Source organism: Corapipo altera, unplaced genomic scaffold, assembly GCF_003945725.1.
Source record: "Corapipo altera isolate COAL_440 unplaced genomic scaffold, ASM394572v1 2, whole genome shotgun sequence".
NCBI classification, from domain to species: Eukaryota; Metazoa; Chordata; class Aves; order Passeriformes; family Pipridae; genus Corapipo; species Corapipo altera.
In genome coordinates, this window is record NW_020884890.1 from 13608016 (window position 1) to 13623518 (window position 15503).

The following is a 15503-nucleotide window of genomic DNA, read 5'->3' on the forward strand; positions in this document are numbered from 1 at the left end:
GGTGTTTGTCTTCTCAAGTCATGCATGATGGAGCCCTGCTTCCCTGGAGACAGCTGAACAGCTGCCTGCCAATGGGAAGTGATGAACGAATTCCTTGTTTTGCTTTGCTTGTGTGAGCAACTTTTACTTTACCTATTAAACTGTCTTTATCCCAACCCATGAGTTTTCTCACTCTTACTCTTCCAATTCTCTCCCCCATCCTGCTCTGGGGGAGTGAGCCATCAGGCTTTGTGGTGTTTAGTTGCTGGCTGGAGTTAAACCATGACAATCAAGTATTAAGAAGAAAAGAATCTTAGGAGATTAGGCAACCAAAAGAGTTGAGAATACAAAAGACTCAATTGCAGAAAAAACCAGATCAGATAAACCAAAGAAAAAACCAAATATATGGAAGACAAAAGCATGAAAATTTGCAAAAGGCTTTAAAATAAACTACAAAACATTTGAAAACCACGTCACTACCATTCCCCATATAGACTTCCTAACCTTTAATCCTGATACAATATTAGGTCTTAACATACAAGAAGTGTTTTTGACATCTAAGGCATGAGCCACTACTACATTGAAACAATCAGGGAGAGTACCTTAAATCTTTTTCTGGTTAGAAAACATTACAAACACCTACATTGACACAAGACTCTCATAAATATCAATAATAAACCTTCTTCACACAGTAATTCCAGAGAGTAGTATTTTGGTTTGGTGAGGGGTTGGTTTTGTAAGGCTCCCCTGCAGCAAGGTTCTCAACAAGGCTGAGGTAATGGATTCAACCAGTAGTAACATAAGGCTGCTTATAAGTGAAAAAAACAAATTTCACAGTTTCTATGGCTTCTATCACTTGTTAAGTAGAAATTGCTAAAAGTACCAAAAAAGTACCTTGCACTTAAAAGTACCTTGGACTTAAAAATAGGATATCCATGCTTTCAATCTCATTTAAGTTCATAAACCCACCTCCTGGTTGCAAAAAAATGGAATCCTGATGCTACTTTTAAACAGTCACCACGACCAGGAATCAGTAACTCTCTCTTCTCCAAAAGAGGAATCAGCACAGAGATCTGGAGGTGAAAGATGACATTTTTCTTTGTGAAACTGTAACAGACAGCATAACCATCCACACTCATTTCACATTTGGGATGTTGGAGCAATTCCACCATTACATTGTCAGCAACTGCTGTTCCTGCAGGTTGCTTTTCCAAGTGATGCTAACAGGAATTGCAGAGCCATTTTAATCAGCAGTGGAAGTCACAGGTGTAAAGTTTAACTATCTTCTTCTGTATTCAGATTAAATTATAAGAGAATGGAAATTGTAGCCTTTACACTGCAAGTCCAAATCAAAACTATTCTCAAATTGTCAAATGAATTATTAGACACTTTCACATCAGAAGCTTTATTTTCTTTATGTGCCTGAACAAAGATGACCTGCGCATCTCAAAGATGTCATTCTCAAACATCAACATTTTTCAGTGTATACCCTGCTACCCCCAGGAGAGTTTGGTATCTATTTAAAGAATCTATCCTTTTCTGGATATTGTGGTGGAAGGAAAAAAAGGGAGGTAGAACCGTAATGATCCCTCAGGACAGAGGGAGGCAAGCACAGACACTTTGATATAGAGAAAGGAGACAGGATGCTGTAGGGAGGATTTGAAGAAAGGGAGAGTGTGATAAATGCAGGATAATACTCAAGGCATGCTTATGGCGAGTGTAATGAGTTGAATCCACAGAAGCAAGTAAGTGCATGACCCCCTGGCAGTGAATCATCTAGTACACAGAAGCAGTACTCCTTAGCTTTCTTATAGATTTTCTATATTTCAGAAGCCTAGAACCCAACGAACAAACTGTCAGGTTCTTCACTCACACTAAGGATGCTTTACAGAACAGATGTTAAAGGAAACGACTATCTGCAGAATATCTGGCAGGCCTATACAGCACATCATTCTTGCAGATGACATTTTCAGTAGGCATTATTTTGAAAGGGAAGGATGACAGTCTAACTAGTTGCTCTGGAGCTGAAAACAGGAAATCTGTTAAAACCTACAATGCTTAATGCAACAACACACTTTTAACATCCAAGCTAGAAGTAAAAAATGTGTAAGAAAAAAACAAAAAAAAACCAAACCAAAAAAGCAGCCACACAACAAAACACTAAAACGATCTTAAAAGCAGCACCACACTAATACACTGACAGTATTCTGTGGTGTTTAGGGTCAACTTTGTTTTCAAATACCAAAACATGATTAAATAGACACATAGCTCATTATCAATGTCAATTCCAATCTTCAGAGTGAAATTTCACATCAGTGGCAGGGTCATGACTACTCTGTAACAATGACAAAACCTAATGTGGTGTGCTAATACGTGAACAAAGACAGACAGGTTAGTTCTTCCTAACCCCTTTTAGAAGAAGAGCAGAACCCATGGTAATTAGACTGCCAAAAATTGCTATCATGGGCATTAAGACCAGTACCCTAAAGTGAATATAAACCTACTTACCACATCCAGAGGAGCATAATCAATGTCTTCCAGAAGTATCCAATGACCTTTGGTAACAGCTTGTGTCAAGGTTCCAGGCTGCCACACAAACTCCCCTGGTACATCTGTACAACGATACATACCGAGCAGCGTCTACAACAGAAACAATCAGTAAATGAGAGACATGTTCATGACATCCCTTAAGAAACTCAGAGAAAAGAATTACAAATATGACCAAAGCTGGTATGCAAGTAACACTTACTTAGCCCTCATATTATTAAACAACCCATCTAGAAATCTGTGCCCAGTATTACACCTTTTTTCATTACGAAAAAAAGTTTCCCCCTTTTACATGTACAATAATCTAACAAACATAGTAATTAAAACAAACTAGGTAACTGGAAGTGAATCCATGAGCTGTGTCACCATAACTTACAAACAGAAAACTGTCTAGGATTGCACTGAACTTTCTCTCACATTTTTGAAAAGTCTGTGACTAAGGTAGTAAAAGGAACTGTAAAGCAAGATATTCAAAGGTAAAAACCAGTCAAGTGTTGCTTCTCTCTCAAATTGTAACTTCCATATTTAAGCATTGCTTAAATAATTAAGTTTATGGTTTCACTACTACATACTTTGTACCCTGAACTTCACCACTTTTTCTTAATATGGCAGTCTTAATCACATATATGAAAACATGCAGTTTAAAGACAGTGAAACCAGATGTGCCATGCAAGTAAAGTGCTTATGCATGCCAATGAAAACCTTCAGATAGCGCTTCTGGTAGACACTAACCACCTTTGAAAACTAAATACAAATTGAGTCAAACAAGATAAATCAATTCAAATTCAAAAGTTATATATGCAAAACCCAAAAGAATGTGAAATTATCTTCACCTCTGGTTTTATATCTCCAGGTAGAGCTAGATCACTATTACTTAAGTGCAAATCTCCTCAACATCACGGGATCTTGCTTCATCTCATCCTTATCACAAAACTGGCATCAGATTAAACTGACATTAGGTCACTTAAACTGAAATGAAAGTGTTCGCACAACCTTTGGCCTGAGTAATTTTAGAATCATGTTTTTTCCAATGTAAATCAACTTTTTTTTAATTAATCAATATAGCTCTTCCACAAAGAAAACCCTGATAAAACAATTCGAATGATACAAACATAGCACAATTATGCAAAGACTTTAAAACCTATAGAAACTTAATTATTACTTTTCTTCACATTTATTTATTTATTCATTCTCATCAATTGTAAGACCAATACTACAGAGTTGGGCACCATGAGGTCCTTCAGTAAAACATTACCTTATCAGAAAATTAAGTCCATGATTTAAGTAAAAATTACATCCCATCATTCAACCATAAAACAAATTCATCAGTTACCTTACTATCAGTTTGATCTCCAAGCTGAACTTTCAAAATATGAGGAGGTTTTGCTCTTCCTGTAACAGCTGCTAAATATTCAATTAAAGAAGTTTTGCCACATCCTATTGGTCCTTCTAATAAAACAGGAGTCTGATTTGCTACAGCAATAGCAAGGTTCTGAAGATTTGTGAAGGCAGATTCAACCAAAACAAAACTGCTTGTGTTATTTTCCTGTTCAAACATAAAATTTGGGTTAATACATTGAAATTGTTACTTTTCTTATAGCTTATACAACACAGAACAATTAGGAAAGTGGGTCTGACAACTAGAAAAATTTTTGTCTGCAGATCTGCATACAAAATAAAGGAGTCTAAAGCTGTTTTTAATAACAGATATTAAAATAGATTTCATCAAAAACCTATTAAAGGTGAAATACTTAATAAAAAGTATATGTACAATCTGTTCCCAAAGGGATTTCACACTAAATTGTCAGTATAGGCATTGTACCTATTCAATCATAACACATGTCAATCAAATGCAATTCGCAATGTAAGTGAAATTAAGTCATCAAAATGGATCCAAATCTCAGGACAAATCAAACAGCAGTTAGATTCAGATGATGTAAGTACAAATATTAACCAAATAAATATGAATATTTACTTGTTTCTGCAGAGGCCAATGTAAAAAATCATTAAAGTCAGTGAATGAAAAAATAAGGTTAATTCAGTGATTTTATTCAAAATTAAATTAATGCAGTTTATTGAATGGTAATTAATCAGTGCTACAGATAGTCTCCAAATATTTTGACTCTTACAGTCATATATCAGTATATGGCACAAAAATGACGGCTTTCTGCCAAAAGGCACAGAGGAAAGAGATCAGAACACTGAAATAAGTGTCTTTTATTTAAGTCTGACCTTCTTTTCAGATAATAGTTTCATGTATTTGTCTGGTAACAATGTTAGTTTTTAAGAATACCTCCTTCCCTCACAGTTCACTCTTATGTCTTTGTCAGACTTCCTAAGCTGTTACTGGAACCTCTCTAGTGTAACTGGAACTACACTGGAGACCAGATCAGTGCAATATCTGTGGCTGTTAAAAAAATAAAAGCATGACGTTCAGGGAAGTTCTTTCCTCCCTCACAGACAGAGAGTATCCTTTCAGTAATCCAGTCTATAGCATGGCCTAGCTTCAGCACAGCTGCAACAGCACTGACACTGGCATGGGAGTAACAATCTTCTTAAACAGCTCTACAGTTTCTTCCCCTGCTACTATGAATTTCAAACCATTCTCTAAATCCTATAAAAAAACCTAACAGGTTAGAAAAGAGCAAATTCAACAACAGAAGCTGAGCAGGGAGAAAAATTTGAAGGAAAATTTCTTTTTTTCCTTGCTTATGCTACTCAAAAAATTCTAGACAGCGGTGGTCTGCATTCATTTCTTTGTCCTTGTAGATCACTGTTGCAAAATCAAACAAGAAAACTCAGCTAAGAGCTAAAACTATATCTAAAGGAGAAAAACAGTCAAGAACACAGCTGCAGCTACAAAGAGGAACCTGAACTGCTTAAGTTAAATAGCAATTCAAGAGAAAAAAAGGTTAAATACTGTGTGTTCAAAAACATTTATGCCTTTCCTGGGCTTCCCGAAACTATAAGGCACTATATTCTGCATTACACTTCACTCAAGTGGAGACAGTAAGTTCTCGCTCACTTCCTTGCCCTTTTTTTTGGCCTTCTAGAAGACTAAGTAGCAGCCTTGTTTTCTTTTGTTTTAAGAGAAGAACTAACCATATGTTTGGAGAAAGGCTGTTTATAAGATGGCTTATAGCAAAAACACTTTATCATGCAGGTAAAAGCAACTCTACCAGATCCTGGCTTTACTCAGCTATGGATCATCACCCTAACTTGGACTGGAGATACTATGTAAGGGTGAATAGTCTTTTGCAGTAATTTGTACATACTGCTACACGAAGATAAAACGAACAGTACTGTTGTTCCCTCATTGCTTCATTCCACTTCAGAGCTTCTTTGCAGTGTCTATTTTATGCAACACTAGTTTACAGCACATAGGGAGAAAGCTATAAACATTACTTAGAGTGTCTCAACAGCATTTAATCAGAAAATAAGGTCAGTTCACTGTACTTAAGAGATTCCTAAAAAAAAAAAAAAAAGGTACAGATTTAACCATGGGTTACATACCTGCTCTTCAGAAACATGCTGTAGTCTAGGCAGCACAATGCCACATACAGCTACTACATGTGCAGAGAGGTCACCCGACACAATATGTCCCTGGGTATACTGCATTTCTTTCTCCTTTTGCCAAAATGAGGAGTCTGGATTGGCCAAAACAAGAGCTTTTTCCACATTCTGCAGCTGAGATTCTTCTAGTAGCCTGTGAAACCCGTGTTTATTAACTCAACTGAAAGCCATCAAGAAAAACAAATAGTATTCAAGACTTGAAAATTCCTTACTTTAGTCTGAAATGTATCAGTTCCTCAGGATTGAATATCTTCTTCAGGAAAGATAATTTATGCTCATCGTTCATGCGTGTAACCAGAGCAAGACAGTTCGAAGTATACCTAAAAATTATATTCAGAACAAAGCATGTCAAAACATAGTCTTCAGAAATGTAGTTCGACAACTGTAAACTGCAAAACAAAACATCAAGTTTGGAAAAATGTGGAGAAAACTTAAGTCACAGAAATTATTTTAGCACTACGCTTAACATTCTTTGGGATTAGAGAAACACCTCAGAATTGAGAAAAGCAATTCTATCACAGCAGAGTTTACCATTTATACACCAATTAGCTAACATTCCTCCAAAGAACTGAATTATCAGTAGAAATATAGTAAAGGAAAGCACATACCCCAAATAAATGAACATTAACATATGAGACAAGGAAAATGAGGTCTTCTTTGTCTGATTTTTTTTCTCCTACCATTTCCCTTCCAAAATTGCTATTTCATGCTATTTCTAAAGTTACCCTAATGCAATTAAATCAATTTTCGGGACCAAAAGAATCCAACAACTCTCATGTCTTGACTTCATTACTACATAAAGCTGTCTTGTAACAAAAGGGCATTTAATCATAAACCACTTCTTATTTATTATAATGCTGCTTTTACATTCCAGGAACTAAGTTTTCAATGAGTTTGGTGGCGGAGGGAGGGAAGAGCAGCCAGAAGAAGATTGTTTTCGAACGAAGTTTAAAAGTCAGTTCATTCACTTAAGATTACTAGCCGAACACCAGGTAAACCAGTTCTGTTCAATATAATATATTAGAAGTACTATCTCTTTTTTTAAGACAATCTAAGTGTATCTCATCCTGAAGAGTGTCACAAACGGCTCATAGATTTGACAACACTAGTTTCTGCCCTTTCTAAATTATACGCTCTACTTTAAAATAATGCGTTACTTAAGTAATTCTGAATTTATGTTTTAAAAAATGAAGACTATTAAAAATCCTTTTTAAAATAAAAGGCACTATCAGTACCATCGCTCGTATAAATAAGGTAGAACGTGTGATTAGGTTGAAGCTCTGCAGGCAGACACCATAAAACATCTGACCAAAATCACATGCAAAACCTGTAACAAGGCCAATACGGAGTGTAGGTTAAATAAGCAAAGTTTTACAGTGGCTGAGAAATCTATATACACAGAACAGAAAAAAGAATCAACTTGCTAATAATGTATCAATGCAGTATACTAAAATATATCATTGTAATGTAAGAAGGAGTGAGCGTATATTAATCTTTACTGATTCCTAGGATAACTTGCTACAATGCGAGCAATACACCAACAGGCTTACAGCAGAGGTGAAGTCATATGTTTACCGTCTTCCTTGAATCCAATATGGGCAAACTGAAGTTATTTGAAAGACCATAGCTCCAGACCATAGCTTTAAGCACGTCTAAGAGCTAGCCTAAAATTCACTTTCTGATAGATCACCATAGCTTTCAAAAGATCAAGTGAGAGGTACAGGTACAGATACCATTGGAAGGAATTTCTGGTATTATTTGTACACGCATGTCAAAATTGTTAACTACAGTTCAAGATACAGATACATTTTTTCAATGGAGAAGACTTGGGGTTTTAACTTACCAGCGTACTAAAGTGTCGTGACTCCTTAGGAGTGGAATACACACACTCCAGTCCCATAGTTCCCGGAAAACCGATTGTTCCTTTTGTAAAAATCTGTAGGCTGCTTCCATAAGGTCCCGTAACTTCATTCGTCTGCGCCCATATCGGACTGTGTTTGCATCTGAGCTCTCCAGGAAAAGCCTCTGGAAAACTGGTGATGTAGTCTTAAAGTATCTTAAAGCAAATCTTTAGAAGAGAAAGAGATGGAAAAAAGACATTTAAGCCAGAGGAAAGGAAACCAGCTACTAATAAAAATGCCAGGGCAGAGGTCCTAAGACAGTAATTGATGGTACTAAGAACTAAGGTCTATAATTAACTTTGTCCACACTTGGGAAAGAAAACCACTTCAGCAATCAGCTGACAACAGTAATCTCTCTGATTACTCTTTTTTACTGAAAAAAGTAATGCTGATTCCTAATGTAACTTTATATTCTACTGGTCTGCAGGTCTAATTTTAAATGCAGAGATTTTGGTTGTGAACAATGTTCATGGCAACTGTTTTGCTCTTCTTTAGATCATAGATGAAAATCACAAAAAGATCTCACAACATGATTTAATTTTAAAAAGTTGTGTTTGAAACTAGTATTTACTAAATAATTCTTTCCACATTTGTTATTGTGGGAGACAATCCAAATTCTACCACCACCTCTCATCACCAGTGAACTCTGACAAACACATATTCCCCAAGTTCAAACATTGCACAAAGTGACATCACATTACTCACGGCAAAACGTCAGGGTGGTCAGCAACCAGCTTGCTCATGGCTACACATAGCCTTTCATGCCGATCATGGTTGATCTGGCCACCGGCTTTAATGGCTTCTGCATTTCTTTCCAACAAATCCAACAAGATTGGTCGAACCTGACGGCCAATCAACAGAGTACATTCTTTATCCAGCAGTAACAGTGCTAACGTATCGAGGATGCACTGCCGGTCCTGTTGAGTCCAAATCTAAAGGAATGGAAAGTAAGAACAGGTAAAATGGAAAATGAGTTGGACTTTTATCTTCACAATTATACATGCAGGATTCAGAGTGAATCTTACAGGAATAAATCAGTCAAAATCAGAAGGGAATCCAAAAGTCCCAATGCAAGTACTTAATTGACACACCTCTCCATATTTTAAAATATTGAAAAAAAATAGCAAAATGCAGAATGATACACTAAATAAGAATTACAAAACAGTCCCAAAATACTAAACTATACTTTACAGTTGAAAAATAAAAAAAATTATAATTATTTGTTTAAGAAAAAAACTGGGACAATGTCATAACAACTAATACATCTTTGTTACTAGAATTTTCACTTTCTCAACAGTTCTGTCTCATGAAAGCCATAAAACATTAAAGAATTTGAGGGTTAAAAGAGAGTTTAAGTTGCTTCGAGTTCACTATCTTTTTTCAAAAAAGAAGCATTCAATTGTGCATGATCACAGCCTTATTTCCATAGTTCTAATAGCAGTTACAGCAAGCAATGCTCTTGACAATGAGCAGCAGGTATCTGCAAATTTTGAAGTTAAGATTACTTTTTTTTTCTTTACTTTTACATAGAAATGGCCATTTATTGTGTGTGAGAGACTGGAATGTTAAGGATCAAAACAACTGAGCACTTGCAAAAGCATCAGGGTGCTTTGCTGACTGTATGCAAGGTAACAGCCCAAGTGCAGAGGGGGTGAGCACCCACTACAAGCTGGGTTTTGAGCCAGATTTGGGAAGAGGTCAGTAAGAAACAGACACTGTGAGGTGGGATAATGCTTTTTATCATGCCAATGTCCTCCCTGACGCAAATGACTCAGGTGTGAAAACTCCCCTCTAGGGAAGTACTGGGACATTCACAGGTAGATCTGAAGGAATTCACCCTTTTTCATGGGCCTTACTTGGCTGCTGAAGTGAGAGGAAACTGTAATGTCTTAAAATAATAAGCCAAAGACCCCCATGATCCACAATGTTATTACATCAGACAGTATAAAACTCCCCGCCCCCAGGGAAGTATCTGTGTGTTCCCACCTGAACATATATCAACCCATTGAACTGTGCATTTCGTGGGCTTCCCTCAACCCCGACAGACTAAGACTATGAGTTGGACCAAGAGACATTTAAATTGCAACAATCAAGTCTCATTGCTGGATCCACAGGGGGGATATCTTCCTACTGTTATCCTTTCTTTTCCCTAATACATTTTCTTAAGTGCCATTTTTATGCTTTCATATTCCTATGTTACTATAGCTAATAACCAAAACGGCTACATATCTCCTTTCCATGCAACCAAATTGTTCTAAAACAAAGCCTACATGTGTATATTTATAAACATTGATCATTCAGTGTTGCTTCACTCTAATCCGCCCCAAGGGATCTGTTAAAAAGAACCTGAGTTACCCTTGCCTTCAGGGGCAGATCATAACTGTGAAACAAAACACTAGGTTTTAGAATACATGTAAAACATATTCACACCTGCTAGGAAAAAAGGAAAGAAAAAAACCCCAACACATACTTCCTTCACATTCCCCCCAATCTTCCTAGAAGAACAACAACCTACTTCTTGTGTCTTATCCTTAAATTTCTCTGGTCTTTGAGCTCTCATGTTATTATCCAAGCACCTCTCCACTTCTATGACGTTTAACATATAATGCAGTATAAGTAATTCTGAAAATCAGGATTATGAATCTGCATTGAAGCTGTTTTGCTCTTAACTTGGATGCTCTACTCTCCCTCCTCCTTACTGAGTGAACCCTTTTCCTATTCAAAACAGAAATATTCTGTAATTCAGGTAGCGTTTTAAGCAAGACGTGCAGCCAATTGCTGCTCCTCCTGGACTCTTGTTACTCAAGTAAAACCTGCTCCTGAGCTCACAGATGGGCTGGTTTCATTGTTACAAGGTATATAGAGTGCTGAGGTCCTCTGAAAGGGTGACCTTCTAAGGTTATACCACTGATGGTATCCTTCTACAATACATGCATACCTGTTCAAGTTCCTTGGGTCTCCTGAATTTGAAAAGACATTCACTCCCTAACAGCATGTAAGAAACCAGAAAAACTGCAGTATACATACACTATAAATATCAAACCTATCACACTAATTGCAAGCAGTTTGTTACATGCCTTCTGTTTGTTTTTACAAAACATAAGTTTATCTTCCCATCATCTATCAGAGCAGGATCAAAAATAATTAAAAAATGGAGCAAGCAAGACACTGTTCGTTACAGAGGATCAGCTTTTGAGTGGCAAAATTATTGATAAGCTGTTCAAAGGCAGCATGGCTCTAAAGAAACAGAAATAAACTCCACTGGAAAAAAATAAAAGCACTTTCAGTTTCCAAATCAATTACATCTTTGGCTACCCACACAAGGCACAACAGGGTGCTTAACTTATTAACCAGATCTTTCAGTATCAAATAAAACCAGTTAACAATAAAATACTAAAATAAATAATATGACTGACTCGGTAAAATTCTGTAATTACTTGACTACTGTAAGACAAATTCATGACAGTAGCAACTCTGTGAGAACAAGCGACTTTTTAGTCATTGTGTGTAGTACCCTTAGGACACTGTTCAAATATCAGTGGTAACATTGCATTCTACAAAGAGACTGTCTGCTTGATTTCAGAGTCTAATTAAAAATTTTATGGAAAAGAATACTGTCAGACGGGTTTTTAAACTAAAGATGGCCTTATGAAATACTCAGTTTTCTCAACCAATAGCAATAGACAGCTGATCTGAAAACGTTCAAATCTGGGATTGTAAATCTGCACACATGGTTCTGAACAGCTGCTTTAAGAAAGCATCACAAAAGACTGTGCCTCCAAACACAGAACATTGTCTATTATTAATAAGACACATGAAGCGGACACACAGCTAGAACTGGGACCTGGAGCCAAACACAATCCCATGCTCTAGCAGCATGTTGCACATCTCCTTCCCAACCTGCATGGCAATTTACTCAGCACTCACAAGGTACAGAAATCTTCATTAATAACAGCTTAATCCAAACCCCGTGATTCCTAGAAGAAAGGACCACAGCAATGAGCAATTTGGTCCCACACAAAAGTCACATTTCTTTACCAATGGGATGCTTCTGAAGAGTGGGAGGGCATAAGAGAAAGCAAGGGATATCTTTCTTCCCCTCCAACACAGGAACACATGTTCTTGTCTCTGTTCCCTCACACAACAGCTCTATCATTGTATGACTGTACAGCAATGAATTTTGCTAGATTATCCAAATTAATCCTACTTACAAAGTCTTCCACTGGGTGAGAAAGTTGAATGGATTTTTCATATCAGCAGGCTCACTGGGTTCAAAACAAGAGAAGCAACAAACAGGTGTGGCTTGGCCTTGGGAACAGGCAAAAAGAAAACAGAGCAGCACCACTCTTTTTGGCAGCTGTCCAGTTCAGTAAGATGAAGCAAAGCACTAGCCTGCTTTTTCAAGAAAAAAAATTAAAAAGCAGAGGGGATATGCAGTCTCACAAGGAGCACAAGCTGGAACTTCCTATACCTCTCCCAGCACATCGTCTTTGACAGGGTTGGACAGATCTCTCCCTCAAGAACTTTCTCTTTGATTTTGTATCACTAACAGGCTGTTTCCCAAAAATCCCAACTCTTCAAAAACTAGATGCAAAAGATGACAATACAGCCCAGGATGGAACAAAAGTGCAACACATCTTCCCTTATTTATAATGTTACATGATGTAAAGCCTAATTAGTCTTTTAAATAAAAAGCTGAAGTCATATTTTAGGAGAACGAAAAGGTCTGCCTTGGTTGCCAGGACATTTTTCTGACAGCAAATGAGTAGCTTTGTGAATTTGGGACAGGTAGGTCACCTCTTTTTCCCTACATTTATTAATATAAATGAATAAAGGCATTTATCAATAACAAATGCTAAGACTGAAGGACGAAAAGATAATTTTCACTGCTACATTGCAAAATGGAAGGCAAAATGAAGGATGCCAAGCTATACCACCAACGAATTAAAGAAGGAAATTAAGAATGGTGTGCTTGAGATCTCCAGTCCACTTAAGACGGTTTCATAGACTAAACAGAAGAAATATCAAAAAGGGTCAGTTTTTTTGATTTATATCTTTCCATATATGCACAGTGGTAGATGCAAAGGGCAGAAATTAATACGGATATTTTTGCACTAAAGCTCCATTCCTAATGGCATTTTAACCTTCACAGCAATGAACTTTTTTACTGAAATTACACCACCACAGGGAGTCAAAATATATACATCGCAAAAAAACTGCACCTAAAATTCTATGCAGGAAGACTTCCTGACACACCTTTGGTGGCACACCAAAGAACCAAAAGCACATTACAGCTGTCTGTGGAGCCCTACTGCTTATACAGTTCGCTTAAACTATTCAAAAACGGTAAGGTAGGAAACAAAGACTGGTTTAGAGAGCTTTTCATCCTATTTTCTTCATTAAGAGCACAGACAGTTGCTGTACCTTTGCAGAGTTAAGTTATATACAAATACTCTACAGAAAAGGCTCTAATTCTATTACAAACTCAAGCAATGAAACAAGACCTTCCATCAACACATTAAACAGCATCTTACTATGAACCTCAAGACTGTTCCTTACTTAGCAGTTGTGAGTAAGTTTTATTCCATTATGTAATACTGAAGAAATAAGTTGCCAGAAAGACATAATGAAGCTGCAGGGCAAAGGGTTTCCAGAATGCATGCTTCCTCGGTTACATATGAAGTAACTTGTAGGAAATCAGGTATGACAACTGAAGACGGAGATTGTTTACTGGCAAGATAAACCTAACATAATCCTAGATCTGTAGCTTCCCAAGCCTGCAAACAGCAATTCAGTTTTTTCAAAAGGATGCATAATTGCTAATTAACATGCTGTTCCAGACTCCCTCTATATAATCACTACTTAATAATTTCCACCTAGCAAGACTTTTAAACGTGAAGTGTATCTCCAGTCACCAGAAGGGAAAGGGCACGATCTCTTTCCCGATCTCAGCTCTCGGTGAGTCACTTCTGGTTCACTGCTCTATCTGCTGCATCATGTATCCACATCGTCCCCGGCTCTATTTCTCAGCTGTTTCTTTTTCTTGGATAGCAACCCTTCATCACTGCTTCCCACCAATTAGCATCAACTCTTCATCTCAGGAATATATATTCGTGTCAATTTTACTTTGATCCTGTGATTTGCAGCGACAGAAGAAAGAGCCATCTGTCTACCAACAAAGAACCTTGACTACCAGGATGAAAGCCTTCCCCAACCATAAGTAAGAGACAGCAATCCAGACTAAAAGCCAATATTCTGAAAAAATATGATACTTTAGACTTTTCATCTTCAAACAACTGCGAAATTTCCTAGATACTCAAAAGAGAAATTTGGACTTTGAGCCCCAAAATGTGCACACAATTTCGGGGTTTCAAAAACTTTATCACAAAACATATTAATAGAACAACATCTGGTGTGTTGTTATCCTGTTATTACATCTCTTCAAAGATTTCAGAGATACAAAAGAGATTGGCCTCAACTCTCCTAGAACTCAGGTGCGCTTTTCAGAGTTCAGGCAGCCAAAGCATGAAAGTGAATATAAAGGACCATGTTTCCAGCATCCCTACAACTTGTGAGACTGTGATTAAAAAAAAATCTCGAAGCAAACCCTAGGAAATCTACCTCTCCGCCTTTTTATCCCACGTGTCCCACGTGCAGTTTTAAGGTAATTAAAGAAGACACGCAAATAGCATCAGGGTAGGCACTAGTACTGTCTCAGTGCTTTATAACAACATCCCACCTCTCGCTATCACGCTTCCAGAGTCACCTTAAAGGACACGGAAGACACAGAAAATTTTAAATGCAGGGCGAAATGCCCACTCGGGAGGGGGACTGGAGAGGACCTGCCTCACGGACTACACTCCTGAAAGGGGCAGGGAGGGCAAGACACCACAAGAGGGGTAGGGAGGAGAAGGGGCAGGTAGAGAGCGGGGATTCGCTCCCGCAGAGCGGCTCCGCCGCCGCCCGAGGGCCGGCCCAGGGCGGAGGGGCAGCAGACAAAGCTGCCGGGCGGAGATGGCGGCACGGGGTGGGGAGCAGGAGACGGCAGCGCGGTGCCCCCCTCCCCTCCACGGCGGTCCCCGCGAGACCCGCCCGGAGGGAGAGCGGGTGCTCGGGGACTTCTGCCCAGCTTCCCACCTGCTTTGCCAGGAATCTGTTCAGCTCTGCGCTGCTCTTCTCGTTCCTGTGCGCCACCAACTGCAGCTGCTCCGCCAGGCGGAACCGCAAGTCCTCCGCCGCCATCCTCCTCTCCCCGCTCCTCCCGCTCCCGCGGCACGTGCGGGCGCGGCGGCACCAACTTCCGCCCGGCCTCCGTCACGGGAAGCGCAGCTCTGCCCCGCCCCCCGCTCCGAACTACAGCTCCCAGCGTGCTCCGCGTCGAACTACAGCTCCCGGCGTGCGCCCCGCCCCCCAGCCGCGAGGTCCGTCCGGGAGTGGAGCGGGCGGTCTCTCTGGATCGGGGCGCTGGGAGCCCGCCTTCGCGCGGTTGCGGTGGTCCTGTGC

General features: G+C 38.7%; 1 protein-coding gene across 2 annotated transcripts in view; it reads right to left on the minus strand.

Moving 5' to 3' along the window:
• Positions 1-15291, minus strand: part of MDN1 (midasin AAA ATPase 1) — a 95736-nt gene extending 80445 nt beyond the window's left edge. For both annotated transcript variants that reach the window (XM_027644910.1, XM_027644911.1), the window contains exons 1-8: positions 15138-15291; positions 8706-8932; positions 7943-8167; positions 6312-6419; positions 6040-6232; positions 3860-4072; positions 2488-2619; positions 949-1052 (exon numbers count right to left, since the gene is read on the minus strand). In XM_027644910.1, coding sequence (XP_027500711.1) covers positions 949-1052; positions 2488-2619; positions 3860-4072; positions 6040-6232; positions 6312-6419; positions 7943-8167; positions 8706-8932; positions 15138-15242 — 1307 coding nt within the window. In that variant the 5' untranslated portion in view covers positions 15243-15291. The remainder of the gene's footprint in view (positions 1-948; positions 1053-2487; positions 2620-3859; positions 4073-6039; positions 6233-6311; positions 6420-7942; positions 8168-8705; positions 8933-15137) is intronic.
• Between the last annotated feature and the right edge of the window lie 212 nt (positions 15292-15503).